The 25203-nt window shown below is 36.8% G+C and overlaps 1 protein-coding gene across 1 annotated transcript; it reads right to left on the minus strand.

Annotated features, from left to right (window-relative positions):
• Window positions 1-2000: 2000 nt before the first annotated feature.
• Window positions 2001-23112, minus strand: LOC114273733 (lysine-specific demethylase ELF6). Its single transcript, XM_028215542.2, has 7 exons — window positions 21613-23112; window positions 12677-12755; window positions 12411-12478; window positions 11403-11553; window positions 5901-6442; window positions 4952-5407; window positions 2001-4204 (listed from the first exon to the last, which is right to left on the minus strand). The coding sequence occupies exons 1-7, from the start codon at window positions 22757-22759 to the stop codon at window positions 2229-2231; spliced, it is 4419 nt and encodes a 1472-aa protein (XP_028071343.2). The 5' UTR covers window positions 22760-23112; the 3' UTR covers window positions 2001-2228.
• Window positions 23113-25203: the final 2091 nt, after the last annotated feature.

Below are 25203 nucleotides of genomic sequence, written 5' to 3' on the forward strand. Positions count from 1 at the left end.
TAATTTCCAATCAAAAGATGCATTTCCTCAATTACAATGGGAGTGATATTACATATCCAACTCTACCATCATCATCAACGTAACCATTATTTCAATTTCACAATATCCAACATCATTTTCCATTTTCCTTCTCACAATTTCAAATATCCAAAATTATGGCAAAACCCTCTTCTTCTTTTTTAAATCAATTTTGAGAAAAGATTTCCACCATTTCAACACAACTCATCCACAACTATGTTCCTACAACCATTTTCAAGAATCAATTTGAAAAGAAAAATGCTTGAGAGCACTAAAAATGGACCACTAAAGAGAGTACTAATGATGTGGCAGTGGGTCCCGGCCACTTTCTATGCCTTGTTTTTATTATTTTATTTTATTTTTTGTCATTTCCAATGTATTAGTGCTATTAGTGGTGTAGTTTTTAGTGGTCTAAATCATTGTTGATTTGAAAAATCCCTCTTTTGACTTCAAAACCAAACCCTGTGTTTTACCAAAATTCCCAAATAAGGAACATTTTTCAAAGAGCAAATAACTAAGTTAAAAAACATATAGAAGAGTCAAAAAAATTACTATTTCAAAGTAGAAGACACGAAGAAAAGATGGGTAGAACTTGACAGAGTCAAAAACACCAAATGCTCTAATTAAAACGAAGCTCTCGACGTGCTCAACGTTTTTCTCCAAAAGACTAGGGTAAAGAAATTCACGAATTGAGAGTATTTGGAGCTAAAGTTCAAGAACTAGAGAGAGAAAGTAGATCTAGGGTTTTGGAATGTTTAGAAAGAGATGAAAAAGTGACAGAAAAAGGTTGTCTCTCGAACTGATATACGCACAGACTGCTCAAGCGACCAAAACACCACTCAAGCGACAAACACAATAAGTGACACCGCTTAAGCGCACAATGATCCCCTCTTAGAAGTTCAGACCTACAAAAGTTTGTTCAAGCGCAAGAATGATTGCTCGAGCGAAAATATCAAACTCTCAGAAGTTTTACAGACTATAAAAGACTGCTCTCAAGTGCAGGAATGGTCGCTCGAGCGAACAAACAAACAAACAAAATTCTAGGCAGCAACTCTTAGAAAAACTAACCTCTTAACCTGATCCAAACGTAGACAAAGCTCCCAATAGCCAAACTCAACAAATAATAAGATGGAAATGGACTGAACAACAGCTACACACACGGGTTTTTCAATCTAAAAGCAATAAATGAGTCAGGTCTAAACTAGAATCATTATATGACACACTATCATAATTTTTCAAACCAATAAGAACGACTAATACAAAATAAATAGATTCAACTTAAACTTACGCCGTATTTGGTTGGGAAATTTGAAAAGGAGTTTGAAAAGGAAAAAAGAAAAAGTGTGTGAAATTAAGTAAAACATAAATATATTTTATTCACATTTTACCTACATTTTCTCTCTTTTCTTTTCAAGTCGCTTCCCAAATTTCCCAACCAAATTCTGCGTTCAGTGAGTGGAAGACTCAATTATTATGATTCTTTGGGAACTTCTCAAGTCTATGACTTCCATAATTGGGAGTAATCTAAGCGATTCTTATTGACTGGGTCCATTCAATAATTTAATGATGAGTCTTTACACAACCAACAATTTAAAAAAAATCAACTATAGAAAATAATTCTAACCATATACATATTAGACAGTGAGATCCGCTCCTGATGTTGTTCTACTCATTGCGCCAACTGTTCAGTAGTTAATTCTGTATCCGTAATATTATTGTTATGAACACCTCACCTCACCCACCATAAAGTTTATTCGACTTGAAAATATTAGGGAACTTTGGTCTGCCGTGATCTACCACATGCAAATAAAAGTTCAAAATGAAAACAATTCCTCTACCCACATGAAATCCGATCACAGAACCGGACACTTAACCCTTTTAACATAAGAGTGCGACCCACACATTTAACAGGTCCCACCACATGTGAGAGTGTTGTGTCTAATTTTGAGATTAGATTCGGTGCAATTAGAATTATTCAAAAATGAAAAACCCAAAAACCCAAAAGGGTTATCAACTGACAGTGCCATACAGATAATTGAGAATACCTACCTAAGCAAAGTGACTGTCTACGCCTAACCTATACTCAAAAATCATCAAATCCAACTTTACACGTTTGTTTCCGAGACATGTTCTGCCCCCAGAATTCCCAATCCTTGTTATACCCCATAAAATTACAAAACCAACCTGGCTATAGGGCTAGAACAACAATGTCAGGTTGGCAAGTTCACGTAATGTCCGGTCTTTCGTCGGTGCCGGCTATAATCCGATACAAATCTGAAAGTCAGACCACAACCTTCAACCTTGCACTGGTAAGGTCGCTCCCCAGTGTGCACCCGTAAATGCTCAGTCCTAGCCCATGCCCATTTGAATGACATGGTGCAACCCTTCCATGGGCACTTGAGGGGCCTATCGTCATCATGAACACGTTGATGAAGCATCGCGTATTTGTGGGAGCTGAATCTCTTTCCGCACCCTTCGTGTGGACACCGATTACGTTTATGCAAGAGTAGATCCGCTTTCGTCTCAAAACTCATTCGGCAGCCCTCTAGGTCACACCTGTGGGACCCCTTTCCGTTCTTCTCTTTCTTGTCCTTCAGAGAAACCACACCATCTGAAGATTTTCTTGTCTTTTTCAATGTTGGTTTCTCCTCAAACATTTTGTTACTGTCATCAATTTCGCCTCTTTTCGCTTCTTTCGCAGCCCTTGGCCTTAGCCCTTCGCATGGACCCCTAATAAAGCAACTCAAATCAGCTTCAACTTCTCTTCGCCTTTTCCTTCCGTTTCTTGCAGTTGACTTTGCGCACACCACGGTGGAGTCAGCATTTTCCAGGACAGAACAATTCTCATTATCGCTGTGCATTTCCTCAACAGATCGACTTAATGGTTCAGCATTACTTAAAACAGGTTCCTTCTCCTTGCTTCTATTTACACTCTCAATCTTTTCCTGTATTACAGAATCAATTGCCTCAGCACTCGCGTGAATATTATCTACCATGTTTTGCTCCCTCTGTGCATCGGAACTCCCCACAACAGGGCCATTGGCACATGAAGGAACAGAGTTAACAAGATCAGAAGCCTCTTTCGTCAAAACACCTCCATTAGACTGAATATTGCATTGTTCGTCAGAAATAGTCACCAGACCGCAAGCCACCTTTGTCAAGCTGATTTCCTCCGTAATTTGATTCTCTCTCTGAGTTTCACAATTTTCAGTACTTTCAACAGCAATGGAGGAGAGAGAGCCACCAGATTTTTCAGCATAGAGTTTGTCATTTTCCTTATTTCCTTCATCAACCTCTATCTCATGCTGCATCTCCGAACCACCCCCTGATGTTGAATCGCAAGCTTTGCCCTTCATGATCATTTCCTTCCCACAACTGTCATCAATCTGCGCCTCAACATTTTCAACCCCTGGAGTCGCCGCTGCAAGAGGCAAATCTGCAACTTGTGATGGAACAGAATTCTCACTGAGGTCCCTGATTGTTAATCCAGGGTTTTCATTAGAACCTAAGACAGTCAAACCTGAGGAGTTCTTTCCTGTATTGTCAGTGTGAAAAAGGATATTCTGACATACATTCTTGCTATACTTGTCTAGATTGCCACAATCAGCAACTGAAACTTCATTTTGCACATACTTCGAAGAGTGTCCAAAGGTCTTTGTCACCATAGCCAAGCCACCAGGCTTCGACTTGAAGTTCCTTCTTGAATATTGATTAAGTTTACCTTCTTTTCTAACCATGCCTCCATCAGACTTTGCTCCCAACACATCATCTTTCTCTATTTGAATGCTTCCTGATAGTTTCATCTGGACGGGATTCTGCAGTTGAATGCTCTCCGATGGTTTCTTAAGATTTAAGTTCCGTTTTGACCGAGATTTTCGGGATGGCCACTTAATATTAAAGGTGTTGGAACTGGGAGTTGTGTTGGAGAACAACCCGTCCAATACCAATGCATGCTGCTCTTGCTTAGACGGAGAATTTTTTCTGACCTTCACACAGTGCCGTAAGTTGATACTTAATTTTGAGGTCCAGTCTTTTCCACATTCATCGTGTTCTTCGTCATCAATTGCGAGATCAATCAAGTTCAAATCTTCCTGGGATGCGTTATCTAGTGGAATTTCATTATAACCAAAAGGACTACCAATCTCCTCCGCAATGGCTGCTGCATGTGCCTTTATTTTTTGAAAGTCTGCACAAATCAAAAAATCGGTAAATTAATGCAAACAAATTGACCATAAGGAGAACAAAGATGCAATATAGCTTTTACCGAAATTATTGTTGTTTTGATACCATCATCTTCATTACCGTAACTTTTAGGCTGTGTTTGGTTGGGAGATTTAGGGAGTGATTTGGAAAGAAAAAGGAAAAAGTGTGTAAAACTAGATGAAATGTAGATATATTTTATTCACATTTCACCTACCTTTTCCCTTTCCCTTTTCAAATCCCCAACCAAACACAGCCTTACTGTTATTATCATAATCATATTCATTATCGTTGCTATTATATTAGAATACAAAATAATACAATATTAATAGTTTATACTACTATTTTCTGGCAAGTATATTTTATACTGCTAATAAATTATAACCTCTAATTTGGTTTTGTTTTCCTTTTATACAGATGGTGGTCCTTGCTTTTTCTCTAATTATTTTTATTATTATTTTATACATAAATGGCTTGTTGTTATAAGGTGATATATATGCTCAAAAAAAGGCTGGCTGTCAAAAATTTAAATAAATTCATGATCAATTGACGTCATTTTCTATAGCCAACCCCCCCCCCCCCCCCCCCCCCCCACCCACAAAAAAAAAAAGAACGCTTTTCATGTATCAAGCATATGCATTTTCTCTTTTGACTTTTCAAAACTAGAATGGGAAAAACCCAATAAGAGCACTAATAGCCTCACATGTTGGATTGTTTTATGCACTATCCTTACCTGAATGACAAATTACGAGGACATTTGCTCCACCTTTGGAACGCAAAAGCTCCTCAATTTGAATTGCATGTTCTAGACAGAATATCCGTGGTCTCAGAAATCCCCTCGTAGCACTCCAACCCTTGTCAAACTTGGCTTCTGAAGAAACTGGCAAATCCTTCAGCGGTGGAGAAAGATCAGGAACGGCAGATAGATCCTCTGAGGAACAAATCACAGATTCAATCGATTTGGCACTTGAAGATGCACCGTTAGGATTGTGAAGTAAATTTCTCTCATTCCTTTCAATCTTTTCAATTGCATCTGAAGGGAAACTGTTAGCATCAGCTGAGGATTTTTCGTCATCCTTTGTCAACTTTAACTCTCTCTCACACTTTGAAGCTCTGCTTGTTGGGATATGGCAGTTATATTCTGAAGATTTTTGTCTCTGTAGAGCTTTACCTTCGTCCTTCAGTCCATCTGCAAAAGAGAAGAAATATGATACGTTCCCACTTTCTTTAAAAGTGAAAACAACTTGGTAAAATGAAAATACCTCCACAGATGAAGAAAAGGCTCAGAAAAAACAAAAAAGAAAGAAAGATGAGTAAATATGGTAGGCCAAAGGCAGCTCCATAACAGCACCTGCATACCAAACTACTTTTTCCTTGATACTTATTTGGCTAGTTAAAAGCTTATGCACTTTCTACAACATTTTTTCAGACATCATCTTATAAAATTACTGAACTAAAAGAATTTCAATTTCAAGTATAGGCCTGGGAATGTCACAGATTCAATGGAAAATCTCCATTTTTTTCTGCTATGCTATCTCCGTGGTGACATCAAAGTTAAGTTGTTAAGTTAATTAGCCAGAATATGAATAGCCATGGAAAAAAACAAGAAAAAGAGACAGTAAAAAGACTCGAAAAGAATATAACAAAAACTTTAGACAAGACAGTTGTGACCATATATATACCTGAAACAAAAACGTCAACCATGTCATCAAGGACTAGAGGGGAATGAGACTCTATGTGTTTTGACACTCCTAAATCATGCAGAAGCTCCATTGATGCTTTCTCAGAAGGTTGCACCACGGACATAAATGGAAAGCCCAGAATCCCACAAGCCACACATGCTAATGTCCCCGAATCAACTTGAAAGTCACATGATAAATCGTCATCATCCAAATACAAGTCGTTCACAGTTTCCATATACAAGCTCATCTCACTTAGCAGATCCTGTTTTTCCTTAATCTCTGAGCAGACGTCTTCACTTGGTGGAGGAACAAACACGGCAACACTGCTGCATGGTTCAGACTGTTTACTTGGAGATGGTAGTGATTCCAGGTCCCATAAGACTACATGATAAGATGATTTTTTTCCAAGAAGACTGGTTAGCAAATTGTTCTCGCCTAAAATATCTTCTATAAAAGCCTTCTTCACTGACAGCTCTCTTTCTTCCCTCTGGCGATCTCTCAAACGTGAGCTTCGTGCCCCTGGCAATAAGGATCTTGGGATTCTGGCATCCAAAACAATTCCAGCATACCAAACGTGAGATATAAACAACTATTATGAGCCCCTTTGATATCCATATTAACAATAAAAAATAATTAAAATAAATAATAAACAATCTACAACAGCACAATAGTATAAGTTAACAGAACTTAACAAGTGAAAATATCTCTTACAATTAGAGGGCCAGCTATGATGTCACAATTTGTAAGGAAACATAATATGTCTCAACTTTTTAATACTTGTCAAATGCACCAAAGCAAGATCACTAGATCATGACAACTGTAGTAGTAATTAAACCCTGAAAGTTTCTGACCAAAAAACACTTCAAAATCTATAAAAAAAACATGACTGCTTACATCAACTAAATCTTGGGTAACAAAAGCGCTTCTCAGATGGAAATCCATATCTATTTTCTTTTGATTCAGGCTTCCATTCGTTCAAGAAGATAATTTATCAAGTATTTTCCATGAAAAGCTTAGGGCCTGGCTGGCTATGTTTTCCAAAAAATAGTTCTCCGAAACATGTTTTCCAAAAATTGAAGAATTTCTAAGACACTTTTTTAGTTTTTTTTAGCATTCCTGACTAGAAAACAAAAAACAGAAAATATAAAATAACATTCTGATGTTCCCTGAAAATGGTTCTTTTTATCAGTTCTCTGAAAACAAATTTAAGAATTAAACTAAATGCTTTTTTGTCCTCCTAGTTTCTGTCAGTGTGAGAACAGAAAACTGTTTTCAGAGACTCTTCTAAACACAGCCCTAAGTTTTCTATTCAAGTTTGATGTGCTTTATATGGATTACTGATGTAATAGCATAAAACTAATTCATATCTGCCTTGATGTGCTATGACCTTGACTTGGTCCTAATTTTGCCTAAAATCTTCACATCCTACTTAGTTTGAATGTGGTGCGCTTTAACTTCTACTCTTATTTTCATTTTTTGGTATTCTGTTGTTTAATGAAAAACCATTTGTTTTGGAATTCCCTTGTTCAATGAGAAATCAGATGTTATTAGTAAAGAACTACAGAAACAAAGAGCCATTAGTATGACCAGAAACGTAACAACGTAAAATACAATGGGCAAAAACGTAAAAAACAGAAAGGATAACCAAAATTAAAAAAAAAAAAAAAAAAAAAAGAGAAGCATCAAGACAGCAAATAATGGTCAATTAAAATTTCAAACTGACAAGGTTTCATCAGTCATACCATTAGATGATCTATGCACTTAATGGCATCACGATCTTGGCGTCCCTATCTTGGAAGTATGTTTCACATTTAAAAATAATAAGAGCAACTTTCCCCAATTAGTATGACCAGTCCAAGAAACGATACTAGAGAAAATACAATGGGCAATGATGCCCTGCAAGCAATGACTTTATGATATTTGAGTACCCTGAACAAAGCCTCAGCCTCAATTTTAAGCCTAACAAAGAGCAACCCATCCACAAGGAATAGGAAAAATAAGGAAGAGTCTCCACATGAAAATACCTAATCACAATGATAACGGGATTCCCCTTTAGAGAAACCAAAAAATTCAACTTATCTTCGGCCTTAGGCAGTAAATTCTGAACCTTTTTCTAGTCTTCTGGTAAGGTGCAGATGAGGAAAGCCCCTCCTTAATGCCTTACGATAAAATATGTTACATGAACTATTCAAAATAAATCAAATACCCCGTGTGGGACATGTGTCCGATGCATTCCATCACAATTCTTACATATTTGTATTTAATACTATCATTTTATGTGCTCCCTCCGTCCCAAAATATTAGTCCCTTATTCCATTTTTCATTGTCCCAAAATATTAGTCTATTTTCAAAAATCAATGACAAAAACAATATAAATTTTCTATTTTGCCCTCTTTTAAATTCATTAACAACATAAAAAGTACAATTATGACATTGATATTCCCCAAAAAATGTACTATCAAAGGGTAATTTTGAAAAATCATTTTTTTTAAAGTGCCATAAATGTACTATCAAAAAAAGTTGGATTCCCCAAAAGGGACCATTATTTTGGGACAGGGGGAATATATATCATTGTAAAATTGATATTAAATGTCTTTTTAACACTATATCTTGCATATGACACCATTTGATCTCATCTAATAGATTAAAAATATAAAAATATAAACATTTTTTACAACGTCTGCGTACCCTTAAAGTTTAGGTTTGATAGGTCTAATCTCTAGATGCTTGCACCTAACACCTGTACTTGAGACTATTTGATCGTAGAGCCCATAAGATTTTTTATTTTTTGTTTCTCCGAAGGAAGTCGATATCACGCAAATGCACCAAAAAGATGATGAGGTAACAGATTGCTAAAACAAGGAAGTTCAAAACATGCACTAAAATAAAGAAGAAATGTGTCTTGCAGTTGAAGCCCACCAAGTTGTTTCACACAAATTTCTTATCTTCAAAATAAAGACACAAAATAGTGGAAAATTTTAAGGAAAATTACTATATATTATAAAGAAAAAAAAAAACCTAAGGTTTGACTCTTGTAACAAATCAAACCCCGAGTTTTCAATTTGTTCAATTTAAACCCTCAACTTTAAGACTAATCCCAATTTAAACTATCCATCAACTTCTGTTAAAAGTTATTAACAGAGAAGGATAAATCTATCAATTCACCCACAATAATTATACATATACATACACATACATACATTATATATACACTCTAAACCTTCCTCCTCCATGATCCACCACCAACAGCTCGCCTGATTCCTAAGAGAAGAGATTGACCCAGGCATATTTTTCCCCATTGGTTCTGGGTTCTATGTTCTCATGACACTCAAGGTATCTGGTTTGAAAGTTAGGGGAGTAGGCCAAAAGCCATAGTTGAAGAATCCAAATTGGACCACCTTGATTAGGGTCAAGGGGCCTCTCACAAAAGTAAAAGCATGCCCTATAGACATGCCCTAGAATGTAGGGAGCAAGGGCAAGTTTATTCCCAGCAGCCAAGGGTACAAATTGAGTAATTATTTTCTAGGAAGAGGTGCAAAGAATGCATGTATAAATCCATCAAATTACCCACAATAATTATACATACATACATACATTATATATACACTACAAATCTTGCTCTACCACGGTCCACCACCAGCAGCTCCCTTGATTCCCAGAAAGCTGCCACCCATATCAAACTTGTATGATCCTAAACTAGATCTTGAAGAAGGTATCGGCAATTACAGACCTCAAATTCTAGATTTCTCCATAACATTGCCATCTTGAATTTCCTAACTTCAGTTACTTATTATGCACCCAAATTGATCCTTTAGATTAAGATTTTAACTGGGGTTTTCCATAAAATCTTCATCTAGGCAAACGTCAACGGTTGTTGATAAAAAGTTCACTTTCAATTTTCAGATGGTTGGACGTTTTCTGGTAGAAGAAAGAGCGGTTGTGGGTAAGAGGATGGGGTGGAAGACGACGGAGTGCTGGTTGAAAGGGAGAGAGGGCCAATCAAGTGTAATGACGTGTATGGTAGTTTTGAGGTGGGTGATTAGGATGATTTATATGAGTAGTTGTGATTAGGTGTAGCTAAGTTAAACTTGAGATTGATTTAAATTTTGAAAAAGAACGAGATAATGGCACACGTTGGGAAAAAAATAATAATAATAATATTTTGTTAATGGCTTTAACAGGAAGGAGATAGACGGATAGTTTAAATTGAGACCAGTTTGGAAGTTCAAGGTTTAAATTGAAGAAATTAAAAATTTCAGGATTTGATTCGTTCCAAGAGTCGAACGTTGAGAATTTTTTTTTTTTTTTGGTAATTTCCCCAAAATTTTAATTTATTAATTTAACAACAAAGAAAGTACAATCTTTAGAGTATTCTTTCACAAAGAAATTCTTCTAAAGAACACTAACTTGAAGGTTGGACACTGTGTTCCTGAATCGAACAATGAAACCTTCTCCAACGTGTGCAAAGAAGATAAATTTGTATTGTATTGATGAAGTTTTGTCACAATTCATAAAATAATTGCCTCGAGATCTAAAGTTTAGATGAGAAAGTCTTTGGGAGCATTAGAGGCTTCAATCTGATGGAGTTTTTTTCCTCTTGATTTGTGTATCTATAATTGTGTGCGAGCTTACCCCTATTTATAGTTATAGGGTGAATGAGAGTCATGATAAGACCCTAGCTACAAGATAATTGATTTAGTTATTTTTTGAAGAGATAAAAATCAATATTAATCTAAAGACATGCAGTCAAATTTGAATAGAGGAAATATTTAATTTCCATTTTTACCAGACCAATATGACAAGTGGCTTAATTTAATTAGCCCAGGAATTGTCAATTTGGAAAAATGCAATGTTTAAACATGTGGCATCATGCAATTCACCCATTACATGTGGCAATTTTTAGTATAACGTCATGGAACTTGTCGCAATCCGAAATTGGCAAAATTATATATGTCTACAAACCCAAACATACTCTACCATAAATTAAAAACCACTGAAGCCTGTAAAACAGCTCAAACGTTCGTGCTATCCATCCCACATAAAACGCACTAGAAGATAAAGCTCGGTTGAGTCTCCTATCTTGAAGCGTGTCATGAATTTTGGCATTTCAATTCACAACCATACACAATGAAGCTTTTGCCTTTGGGAGCAATTTGAAGCTCTCAGTCAAAATAGAGGAAATGGAAGGAAATGAAGGGGGTGGAACCAATCATCAAAGAGTAGGACTTGCAAGAGAAACCACCAGATTCAAGAAGCCAATATTTATTTTTCTCGAGAGTTTGTAAATAATGTTTACTCTGAGTTCCTATTATTGTTCTGTCAGAATACTTACTTTGATTCCAATCTATCTTACAAGAATCACGACTATATGAAGTTAAAAATTTTCATTAAGCAGACTTCTGGAGCAACAACTAAAAGATTTACTTCAAGCATTAATTTACCCAATAGCTTAGGATTGATAGAAAATCTGAAACAAAGAAAATAAAGAGACTATAAACTGACCTTGAAATGAAAGACATTGTCAACAGGTATAGTAGTTGCTGATGGGAAAGCATGGGGAGATAATTCATAGCAGCTCTACGCACTGCAGCTTCCTTAGCTACTTTAAGCCACTTTGAAGTGCCGAAGTTAGCAGCTTCCCCACAATTAAAACCTAGATTGCCAAAATGAATCCTATCAGAATTTTTTTAAAGAAGAGAAAAAATAAAGGAATCAACTAAACTTTCCATAGCATGAACAACCCCAAAAATTTATCCAAAAAAATGATATGCACAAATACAAAAGGAGAGATTTTTGAAGCACAAATAAGCATGTCCATTATGAATATTGTTAATAGATGTTAACGATAAACAACAAAGACTATAAAGCTAGTAAAACACAGCAGCAAGCACAATACTGCTTTCATTTAATCATGGTAGAAGTAAATTATGTTCAGAAATTATTTGCATAACAGGAAACATCTCTCTCTAATGAACAACAGCATTTAAAATTATGCCCTTTTTATCTTATGGCTTCTGTTCCAGATTTAAAAGTTCAGCATTCAAACGGAAAATGTTTCAGATCACTTGCTGTCAGCTGCGTATCAATCTGGCAATATAAAATATGTAAAAACTATCACTTTCTTTCAGCATTCTGGCAATACATGCTTATAGGCGATACATCATCATATCAATGACGACCTACGTTACATAAAGAAATAGACAACTAACCAACTCGAGTACAAACTAGACTTGGATAATGAAGTTTTTCTAGAGCAATTATGGATCGAAGAACGTTGGCTCATCAAGAGAGGTTGTATCCTTTATTGTTCCTTCGATATCATCACTGCTATTCCACAAATGACAAATGACACAACTGTTAAAATAAGTCATACTGGTATATTCTAATTTCAGCTTTCAAATAATATTTAATTTCTCAAGGCACCAAAGGCTGGATTGGAGTTTATACTAGTCAGAGCTATTTAGTCAAGGACACAATAACAATCGTAGAAACAAACTGCAAAGCAATTACCATGGCTGAATCCAACATGGTAAGCCCTTGGAAAAGTCACAACAAATTCACCAGGGTTCTGCACTAACCTGAAGAAATCAAACCAGAATAGATGTTATAAGAATTTCAGTAAAACAATAAGAAACAGAAATCATATCCCAACCCAGCTCAACAAGTCTACCTAAAATAGTATTAATTACAATAACATAATCCCATTCATGAGCTGAAGGGGAGGGATGACAACAATAGGAAGAACCAAAGATGATGCGTTACGAGAAGTAACCCACCTGCAACATGGAATGCCAGACTCAACAACAACTTCAGGTGATAGAAGAGTAGTCTTCTCACCCAAAAGTGAAAGAGCAGCTGCAAAAAAAAAAAAAAAAAAATAGAAAAGAAGACATAGGTTATAATATGCAATAGAAATAATTTCCTACAAAATTCACATTGAAAGATATTTTCTGTAAAAACAAGTTGATAAAGAGCCAAACATCAAACAACTTTCAAATTGGTCAAATCAGCTTTTAGCCAAGTATAAATTCGAAACCAATGTAAAATTTTAAAAAAATATGGGAGTCACTATTATTTCTATCATAAAAAAATGCAAATTTACTTAAAACTATTAACCATCTGCACACAAAAATAGTATCCTAAAATCTTAAAGGCCTATAAGGGAACCACAAATTCTGGTAGTTTTCACCCTCATCAAGTAAATCAAAAAAAATAGAAATGAGTCTGAGAGTTCCACTTTGCACAATAAAACCAAAGTTCAGGTCTATACTCCATCTACACTCGTAGCAATCTCAAAAACAGGTCCTTATCAACTACCTTAGAGAGAGAGAGAAAGAGAGAGAGAAATTAACATCTTTTAAATGCAAATATCGAACCTGAAATTATGTAAATAGATAATGATAATACAGACAACCTTTAAATTATGTTTGTCAATTAAAACCTAAAGACGATTGCAAGTGCACTTGGTGCGATTACCCAAGGATTGCCAACAAACTTTTAAGGTTTAAAATCTCATTTGAAGGTAAACATATGCAAAAAGCAGGCCAAATTGCTCAATCAGTCCTTCTCCCACAATTGAACATAATTTGCATGATACATCAATTATCACAATTTTTTTCCTTCACAAAAAAAAAAAAAAATGAAGATGACAAAGAAATTTAAAAGAGAAAGGACAAGAAATTCTGGTTGCAACATTTTCACTAGCTTAAAAGTGGTATAACACAGTACAATGAAATTTGAAAGCTAATTTTAAATTTATGTACCAAAAAGAAGAATGAATGAGTCAACTTGAAAGGATAGTGATATGTGATTCAAAGCATTGCAGTTATACAATTTGTATTTTTTTTATATGATATGCGACTTGAAATATAAAGTGGATATCATAAAAATTTGTTTGTTATGGTCTCACTCCTTTGAGCCCAAACCACAGGATAAGGGTATGTTTCTCTTGATATCACTTTTTCTCTATGCCTTTAGAAAAGGTCTGTCACTTCCCTTTTAGACATATGAACATGTCTTTCCTTGTTTTTATTTTCTATTTTCTTTTTTTCTTTGACAAGTAAAGCAAACTATATAAAGAAGGCATCAAAAGGGGATGTCACCCAAGTACAAAAGTTCAGACCATGATAACCTAAACAAAAAAAGGGGCATATACACTTGTAGGTATTAGGTATGAGAGGTGGTTGGTTGTGGACCTCTGGAAAGATGATGGGCACTTCAATGGCTAAAGATCACTAGAGGCAGCAGAGGAGAAGACCAAGTGAAAGAGTCCACAACAAGAGCAAGGAAAACCAAAATTAAGGAAGCATTCATGTTTGAAAATTGCTTGGTTTCAAGTCGAACTCAATTGAGAAAATTGGAATCATCTATAATTATATTTCTAGTCTTAGAAGAGTCTTATTTATGTTTATTTTAGATTAAGAAAGTTGCTGATCAATTTTAAGGTTAGGGGTAGTTTGGTAATTTGCAAAATTTTTGGATATGAGTTTTGCGGTCACCCATGGATTGTCTTGTAGGTCAAGTTATTTAATTGGTTTTATTTATGTTTTTTCTTTGGTCTTAAATCGATTTTTTAAGTCAAAGTTTTAATAGTTTCCTATTTTAGAATCCTAGTTGGTAAAGGAAGTCTTTAAAGTCTATAGAAAGTCATGTAATGCTTAATAGAGTTTATATTTTAGAGAATTTTGAGTTTTAAAGCCTCCTGTGGATTTGTGTGATGCAACACTAGTTTTTTGTACACGAGCTACTGTTCACAGCTCTTAAACAGCCCCTGTTTTATCCCTTTTCTCTAATTTATCAATCCTAAACCTAGTTCATTCCATTCATTAATTGAAACCCTAAAATTCTCACTGATTTTCAGCTTTGAACCACAATAAAACCCAACAGAAATCCAGTTTTAAAGTCCTCACAGCACAATCCTACATCACCAAGGCACCCTTAGAGGAAGAGAGAATGGCAGTGAGAGACCTTGAACACTTGAATTATGGGGCTGTTATGCGTAAGTTATGCAAATGCTGTTTTATTGTGTGGCAGCATATATGATACCCTTTTATGAACTCCACAAGTATTAGAACCCAAGCCACCTATGGATGGGTGGTGAGTTCTTCTCAACTCGCTAGAGTGGTGATATCAGCCCTACTATTGTGTCTTATGATTTCAGACTGGGAAGGCTACATCATAGGAGCTGCAGAGATAGGTATGATACCTTAGGAGGTGTATCATAGCGCAGCAAGCATGAGTATAAGGTCAACGTCCTCTCTCTCTCTCTCTAAGACTGGTCAAGAAGGAGCTATCTTCCCAGGGAATACAACTAAGAAACCTTGACAAACCTATGATCCTAACCTCCAATCCACAATCCTACGATGATCTCGAGCAATGAATGCCTACTCCCTACTCCCTACTCCCAGCCTAGGTTGCTAAGTGATGGTTGTGATAGTAGCGAGTTGAGTGATCCCAAGTTAGGGACGGAGTGCATAGGGGAGACAAAGGCAAGACAAGAGCCAAGCTATACTGCAATGCAAAGGTGACTAAGCAAAGGAGGTGATAATCTCGAGCGTTCTGTACAGGAATGAGGTTTGAAGGACCATTGGAGCGGCAGCACTGGGCAAACCTTGGTGCTCGAGAGCCACAGTGTTGAAGACTATGGTTGAGTGGATGAGCTTTGCACCACCACATATATGTTGTGAGCCTATTTTACACGGGCTCTTCAAAATAAATTAAATATCCGTGTCGGACATCCGACACTCGGAGAAGGGTATGGGATATGTTTAAGATATTTTTCAACGGACACTTCTTATATAATTGTATATAACACTATTATTGCATGTGCATATTGTTGTATAATTGCTAGAAATGTCTTTTTGACAATGTAAGTTACATATAACACCATTTTATCTCACATACTTAGATTAATTAAAAATATATATGATTTTTTTTTTTACCGAATCTAATTATTCTTAAATTTATGGTTTGACCAGTCCGACCTCTAGATACATACCCGCACCTAACACCCGTAACCGAGTCCATTTAACATAGTTGTGAGCCATGCATTGGCATCTTCATACTTTAATTCATTCATTTTGGACCTCTTGCCTAAGCAACAAACATACTAATGAGCTTTTAGGCTAGATTATATTTATTCCTAACTCTATCTTTTCTAGTCTTACTACATATTTACCTTAGCATTCTCATCTTAACAACACTCATCTTATCTACATGTTTTTTCTTAGTTGCGCAACATTCCGTCCCATACAACATAATTGGCCTTATAGTTATTCTATAGAACTTTCCATTTAGTCTGATGGTGCACAATACTACATACGCACTCCTCCACTTAAGCCACCCCGCCTTAATTCTATAGACCATATCTGCTATAATCTCCCTAACCGTTGTGATAATTGATCCTAAATAACGAAAATCGTCACTCTTAGGTAGTTCTTGGTTTTCAAACTTGACTTTTCCCTTGTTTCCATTGTTACTATTACTAAAATTACACTCCATGCACTCAGTCTTCGTTTTGCTTATCCTAAACTTTAGATTCAAGTGCTTCTCTCCAAGTCTCCAACTTAATGTTAATGTTAAAATCCACCCACTACACCACTACCACCTCACCTACTCCACTAAACCTAACCCACTACACCACTACCACCTCACCTACTCCACTAAACCTAACCCACTACACCACTACCACCTCCACTTCACCTACTCTTTACCTAACCCACTACACCACTACCACCTCACCTACTCCACTAAACCTAACCCACTACACCACTACCACCTCACCTACTCCACTAAACCTAACCCACTACACCACTACCACCTCCACTTCACCTACTCTTTACCTACTACACACTCACCCTCTTCTATATATAGGAATCATGAATCATTGTAATTTAGATCAATACAACAATCAATAATACAATCATTTCTCTTTATACATTAAATTTCTACATGGTATCAGAGCAAGGTTAAGAAGCTAGTAATTCTGCTTCACCGGCGGGCGGCAGCCTCGCCTTGGCCGCCCGCCGGACCTCCACACATTCCTTCACTCCGCTGCCACAAATTCCACATCTCTCTCTCAATTTCTGTTACACTCTCCTGGCATCAAACCAAGGAGACCCACGGCTCTCTCTCCCTCTCTCTAGATTTAGTATATACAGAGAGCTATGGAGTCTAAGCCAAGCTTACTGAGGAACATTCTGGTTCGACTCTTTGTCTTCGGTGTTCTCATCATCGCCGTCCGATTCGCCTACGTCGTCACCATCAGAGGCGAATCCTGCGATCTCGGAAGCTTCTGCTTCTTTTCCTCGCCGGAAAATCTCAACCTCGTGATCGGCGTCCAAAATCGCAGGTCATCGGCGATCATTTCAAACGACGCCGCCCTGATTGCATCGTCAGCGACATGTTCCATCCCTGGACTGCCGACCTTGGTGCTCGCCTCGGCATTCCCAGGTTCTTGTTCTATGTTACAGAGACATTTGCTTTGCCGGGTCTCCCCGATGATAACATCATATTTTCCAAGAGAAAAATCCCATACTGGTTTAAGGAGAAAGGAACTAGTTATGGACAAATAATTGACGAGGTCATGTTACTTTCCAACCCATGTGCACTTTTGTTTTTATTCTACTTTTTGACATACCAACTCATGTGCACCTTTTTTTTTTTTTTTTTCTCTTTTATTCTACTTTTTGACCCATCATTCCACCACCTTCCTCTTTTTTTCTAAATCATATTTTTATCACCGCCCACTCCATGATACCTATTTTTTATTATTATTATTATTATTCTTATTAAAACAAAAAAAAAAAAAAAAAAACAAAAAAAAAAAAAAACACCAAACACCATTGCAAACTATTTACAAATTTGCACAACCAATCATATTTTATTTATCTCAGGGAACAACCCCGATCACACTTTTACACACACACACAAAAAAAAAAAAAAAAAAAAAAAAAAAAAAAAAAAACCAAACAAACAAAACAACCACATCCACCGGCGGGATTTTTTTTTTTTCTTCTCTACTCTACCGCTGGTCTCTTTTTCTTGCCTCCGTCCTGGGCGGCTCTTGACGGTGCTCCCTCTGTACTTCCTAGACCACCAAGCAAGTTGCCTACTCCCTGCTCCTCCACTGCAGCATATGGCGGCCCTCCAAATCGGAACATCACGGTGGCCTTCCGCTTCAGCTCCTTGTTTTCTGCCCTTAGCACGCTTATCTCTGTTCGCGCATCCTTATACATGCGTTGGAGCAGAGCCAGCTGGGAGTTTAATTGCTGCACCTCATTTGTCCTACTCTGCAGCCGGTGCGACAAGTTTGTGACCGCCGTCATGGACTCCACACATGCCTTCAAAGTATACTGATTAGCCTCCACATCCGTTTGCACTGCCATTTTTTGCTCCACCGACTGCATCGGAAAGTTCAACGGAGCAAACCCAGTGGTGTTTGGTTGAGGTTCACGGGACACCGCACCAGTTCTCTCTCCTGTGGCCTCGTTAAGATCGGGAAAGAGAGTGAGCAGCCCACGGGAAGACGAGGCCATTTTCTGGGCAACAGAGTGTTACAGAATATCTCTCACAACAGAGTGTTACAGACTATCTTTCTCAGCAAAACGAAGAATTTTTCAGAGGTTTCTCTCAGTTCTTCTGTCTCAGTTTCTACCTCCTCCGCTTCGGTTTATAAAGACCATGACACAGAGGCAGCCACGCGCATCGCGCGCCACTCGACGCTCGCCGACAACCTGGCACGCCTTTTCATGGCACGCCTTTTGATGACTCGGGCACGCCTTTTGATGGCACGCCTTTTGAGGGTGCAGCTTTCTACAACGGTCCGACATGACCCTATAAACTGTCCCGACATTAATTCCGGTTAGCTCCTTTATGGGTCCGACAAGACTCTGTAAACTGTCCCGACATAGATTCCGGTTAGTTTCTACAAGGGTCCGACAAGACTCTGTAAACTGTCCCGACATAAATTCCGGTTAGTTTCTACAAGGGTCCGACAAGACTCTGTAAACTGTCCCGACATTGATTCCGGTTAGCTCCTTTATGGGTCCGACAAGACTCTGTAAACTGTCCCGACATTGATTCCGGTTAGTTTCTACAAGGGTCCGACAAGACCCTGTAAACTGTCCCGACATTGATTCCGGTTAGTTTCTACAAGGGTCCAGCAAGACTCCGTAAACTGTCACAACATTGTCTTCTACAACGGTCCGACATGACCCCATAAACTGTCTTCTACGACGGTCCGACATGACCCCATAAACTGTCTTCTACGACGGTCCGACATGACCCCATAAACTGTCTTCTACAACGGTCCGACATGACCCCATAAACTGTCTTCTACATCGGTCTGACACCACCATACAGTGTCCTCTACAACGTTATGACACCCCATACAGTGTCTTCACCAACGGTCTGACACGACCATACAGTGTCTCCTATCCTTTTTTATTTTTATGTATTTTCTTGTTTTGTTACTCTCTCCAAACTCAAGTTGGTTAGTTCCTATCCCCCTTGAGTTTGCGGGGGGCTGTTAAAATCCACCCACTACACCACTACCACCTCACCTACTCCACTAAACCTAACCCACTACACCACTACCACCTCACCTACTCCACTAAACCTAACCCACTACACCACTACCACCTCCACTTCACCTACTCTTTACCTACTACACACTCACCCTCTTCTATATATAGGAATCATGAATCATTGTAATTTAGATCAATACAACAATCAATAATACAATCATTTCTCTTTATACATTAAATTTCTACAGTTAACTCCTCTAGTCTCATCCACTAACACGATATCCTTTGCTTGGTTACAAGATAAGAAATTTAGTGGTATATTATCTCCCTCAAAAGTACACCCGATACTTGTATCATACCCTAGTCTATGTAATACCAAATCCTACACTTCTAGCTACATAGGTCCTCATATATGTTACATGGTTTTGTATGGGTGTCAGGTGCAAGCTTAAATCTATGCGTCCGATTCATCTAATTCACATGTCAAAGGATGACACAACAAAATATTTATATTTTCAATATTTTTATTTTATTTTCTATGGTAAAACGGCGTTCATAAGGTCCCATAGAGATTTCATGCATAACTTAGACTCGAAATTGCTAAATCCATTTGATAGGTGCTAAATCCATTTGATAGGTGAATGTCCAGCTTCACATGTCAGACACATATCCAAAACCTTACCCAAGTGTCGATTGTCCGACACAAGCACTTTATACATATAGAAACCCCATTTAATATAGGTCCTCAATCCTCACAAGTCATTAGTCATTACCAGCCACAAATAACATAGAAAGTCCATATAACATAGGTCCTCACTCCTCACAAGTCATTAGTCATCACCCACCACAAATATCTTTCTCCACCTAACTCCATCTAATATCATAACAGGCCATTTACATTTATGTTTTATTCATCAATTTGAAGTTCCCAAGAATATGCTACCACTCTAGTAAACCAATGTGGTACTGATCTAGATTCTATAACAGGTGTTCTCATTGCAATAGCACCAATTACTTTGAAGAACCCATCCTTCATCATTAACCAAACTAGAGAGGGAGAGAATTGTAGAAAGATAAAGTATGGTCTCCATTGAAATTTAATGTGTGCACATCCTTCATCAGCAGATACAAACAAATACCATCATCACAACCAAACTAACCACCATTGACAACCCCAATCTCTCTCATTTTCCCTCTCCTAGGAATTTGACTATCTTCTCCAAATTATTTGTCTTTGGTTCCACAATAGATTATTCAACGAATTTTTCAATTATAAATGATATTGGGATGGCGGACATGATGGAATGGGTTGATAATGGTGAATTAGGTTGGGTTGAGCAGGAATTTATCCTCTTGTTTTATATCTTCTAGAAATTCTATGATTATCATTTATCAGCATCTGCTACAATACTTGAATAATGTGTAATGGATATTCTTATATGATGAATAGGTAGTTAAACTTTTCTTCTACATTTCCTTCTATTAAAAATCATATTTCCAGTCTCTTTTTCTTCCTGTTCGTTATTTATTTATTTACTTTTTTTTCTTTTGGTAGATTATATTTGAAACCATTCAATTACTTATCAAGCAAATGCAGAGTAATAAGCCCACTAATATTGCCATTGCTTCAGCATTGATGAGGATATAACAAGAGAATATATGCCAGTCATGTGTAGTTCACACCAAAAAAAAAAAGGTTTCCAATGATGACACAACATGCAAAAAACTATTTTCATACCAGATAAACATGTGAGCTTAAAATGTTCATAATATTTTGCCAACATGGAAAGTTTAAAAAGTCTTGAAAATGAAAGTAATGCTGCTTCTGCAGTGGCTCATCCCCAACAGCTTACAAAATTCATCCAGGTGGCTACAAATCCTTCTCATCATATTAGGTCGAAACAACGCCTTAGCACACTTGTGCATGAAGCAAGTGACTTTGAGGACATGCAGTTATTCTAGCTGGGGTAATGCCAGCAGAGAGAAGGCAGGCCTGTTCTGCAGAAGCAGCAGTTCTTTTCATAGTTATCAAATTAATAAAATTTAAGACTTCAGCTTTTTAAGTATCTTCATTAGGTACCAAAGAACACATTCAACAAGCAAATAACATAAGATTTATCAGCACCATAAACCACACTCAATACCCATAATATTGTTAAGCCAATAACTGAAAGTGCTTTACATACCTAAGCGATCATAATTTCCTGCATAAGCCTGGTTACGAACAACTTCCTCAAACGCAAATGCATATTCTCCTGGGACTGCATACCAAGTCTTTGAAGAGCCAGTGTGGAGGAAATTCAAGCTGTGAAGCTCGTGATCTTCAACATGCCAAGCAAACCAACTGAATAACATACCAATATAGACCATGGGTGAAGTAACACCCGGAATATCATCTGGCATGAAACGCGTAAGTGAGCCAGGTGACCGTGCAATTACTTGTAAGTTCCAAGGACTGTTTGAAAGCTTCCAACCAGAAGTACCTTCCACCTCATTAGAAGCATTTGAGATCTTTTGCTTAGAAATCTGTGAAGTTTGATTTGACAACATAATTGGTAAACTAACAGACACCTTGGATGTTTCACTCAAAGAATTAGGACTATTCTTGGTTGAAGCCCCTGTGTTTTCACAATTATTGCTCATAGTATTTACATGATATTTCTTGCTGTAAGCGCTAACTCGACTGTTTCGACTGAATAATCTCCTCCTCCTCCGTCTATGAAAATACCGAAGTGTTCCCTCTGGTTCTCCAAACCCAGAGCCAGGCACATCATTCGCATATTCCACATATATAGGCTTCTCGGTAGCTGCCTTCCAAAATAGTGCTTCTATAACTAATGGAGAATGCTCCTTAACCATACCCAATTGACTCCGGGCAAAAGCCTTCGACTTAGATTCAAACTGCTCCAACGTATATACTTCCCCACTTTGCCACACTTGCTTATGAACAACCGGTGGCTGAGCCTGAACTGCTCCTTTAGTTTTCTTTGCATTCTGACCCAATTCTTGGTGTCTTGTGGTAAATACTGCCCGAACCTCCCCGTCATTTGCCTCATTCCCAGAATCCATTTTCGAAGAAGAAGAAACGTCTGCTACGTTTATATCTGGACCCAACTCCGGGCTCTTTGAAAGTGACTTGTTTAAGTTAGAAATAACATATTTTTTTGAAGGTTTGGGCAATGGTGGAATAACCTTACATATACCAAAAACACTAGCTTCTTTCTCAATTTTCGATATGTAAGCAATTGGGTCTGCAAATTCAGTGTCAGTCGGGCGAAACTCAGGTGCAAATGGCAACCCTTTGAGCCAATTGGGTATTTTCACATCCCCCATAACAACCCAGGATTCAAAACAACACAACCACACAATAACCAAGCTTCAAAAGCTACAATACTCAATCATATAACATTGTTACTTGAAGTTACACAGGGTAATATATAGTTAATTTGAAACCCTAGGTTGAAGATTTGTGATGAAATTGTTGATTGGGTTTGGTGTGATTCAAACTACATTAACGTTAGAAATCAAGAAAACATAACAGTTCGAAGCATGAATTTGAGGAAAGATACGAACAGTAAAACCTGTGACTCCAAAGGACTGTATTGGGTTGCCTTCAAAAACCACCGAGGTGTATGAGAGACAGAGAGAGAAGAGAGAGACAAAGAGAGCGCTGAACTTGTGTGTCTAGGTTTTGAGGGACATTCCAATCTGCGCAATTTAGACTATCGATAATGGATTTCCCTAACGTACGCTGCTACGACATTGCGCATAGTTAAATCTACTGTTCCCGACCGTACGATTTCGGTTGAGGCTTGTGTTGAAGGCTTTTGTCCCTATTGGCGCATTTTAGCCACTAGCGGTATTACACTAGGTTTTTTCTCTTCATTTCTTTTTTCTTTTTGGGCGGTCTTACATTAGGCTGAAAGGGTAGTCTAGTCTGTATCCAAGTTGTAGCGCACAATGTTGTGTTTAAGATTAAAATACATCTTCTCATTTCATACTTTTGATTTGAAGAACAAATGAAAGTAAATTATATAAATTTAATCCTTATAGTTTAATTTAAATTTTATTATGATATATTTAATTTTAAATTAAATAATTTAATCTTTACAATTTAAATTTAAGAGTTATTTGAAATGATTTAAATAAGTACAATTTTTAATTTTTTAGAAAAGAATATGTAAAAAAATAGATAGATAATGTAACCTAACAAAAATAAAATGATAAAAAGATGGCTATTGCAGGGGTAGGGGATGCCAAACAACCCCTTTTGTCTTTTAATTGAAGGTTAAAATAAATAATTTTAGGATAGTTGTCAAAAAAATTTGAACAAAATGATCAAATTAAAACTGAATTTACATTATGTTTAGCAACTTAGGAGATAAAGGGAAAGAAATGATTAGGTGAGTTATGAGACAAAAGAAAATACAAGAAAATATTATAATTTCTTTCCTTTTTGTTTGGATAGAGTGGAGAGAAAAGAAATTGATTTCTCTCTTATCTTGTTTGTTAAGCTATATAAAATAAAAGAAAAGAAAAGATATATGTTATATTAGCAAATTAACATTTTATAGATGTTAATCTTTTAATTTGTTTGTTAATCTTTTAATTTGTTTCATATCTAAAAAAGTAGTTTAGGTATTATAACATAATAATATTTGATTGGTTTAATTTTTCTCACAATCTCTCCCCTTTTGGAGAGATTGAAAATAGAGATTACCGAATAAACGTGTTTGTCTCTATTTCTTCTTATTTCTCACCAAACATGTGATTGAATTACAATTCTCCCCATCTCATTTTTTTTCTCTCCAAATCATTCAAACCAAACGAAGTGTTAAAGTATAGGGACTAAATTATCCAAAATAAAATTATAGCAATCAAAGTGAAATTTATGTCAAATTATATGAGTGAAAAGTGTAATTTATCCAAAAAGAAATGTGCTTAATTTTGGGCACTCAGGCCAACATTTTAAATTTTAAATTTTAAATTTTTGGAGCAATTGTCTCAAACTCAATTCTCTTATTGTTCATAAAAATAAGTGTAATGTTAGGAATTATAAAAAAAATATCATAAAGATGATTATAAAAGATTCTTTACATTTGGATTACACGTACAATAAAACATCACACACTAATCAAAGGATAAAAAATCTTCATGATACATTTTATAAATTTTTTTTATGATACCTACTATTATTCTAAAAATAATAACAATTTAAAAGATTATGTTACTCTCATCTATCTATTGATCTATATGTTTACTTATTTGTGTATTTATCAACTTTGTATTGTTGTCAATCGTCATTGGCTTTTGAAGGGACAAGAATTTCCAGCAAGTCAACGGTGCCAGTGATGCCTAACTAGCAATGACAGTTGATGGTAATGTGCAAGAATAGAAAAAGTATAAAGGTCAAACTAAAAAATATATATATATATATATTTATTAGAATAATAATTTGCACTTCTCACTAATATATTTTATCATGAATAATGTTTAAGAGCTCGAAAATTCCTCCTCCTAATCCCCTAATTCCCCAAACGACGTCGTTTTGGGCATTATTATTTTTTTTCTTCTTCCATTTTCGAGTTGAAATGCAGAAGGGAAGAGAGAAAGAGAGAGAGAAGAAAGAGGAGGAGCACCACCGCCGTCGCCTCGCCACCGCCGAGGATCATCGCTACTCATCGCTGCTCGTCACCGGCCGTCGCTGCTCGTCGCCCGCCGTCGCTGCTCGTCGGCTCTGCCTCGCCTCCGCCCCCCGCCTCCGCCTCCAGCCCCAT

This window comes from Camellia sinensis, chromosome 8, assembly GCF_055761805.1.
Source record: "Camellia sinensis isolate YWXY chromosome 8, ASM5576180v1, whole genome shotgun sequence".
Classification (NCBI taxonomy): Eukaryota; Viridiplantae; Streptophyta; class Magnoliopsida; order Ericales; family Theaceae; genus Camellia; species Camellia sinensis.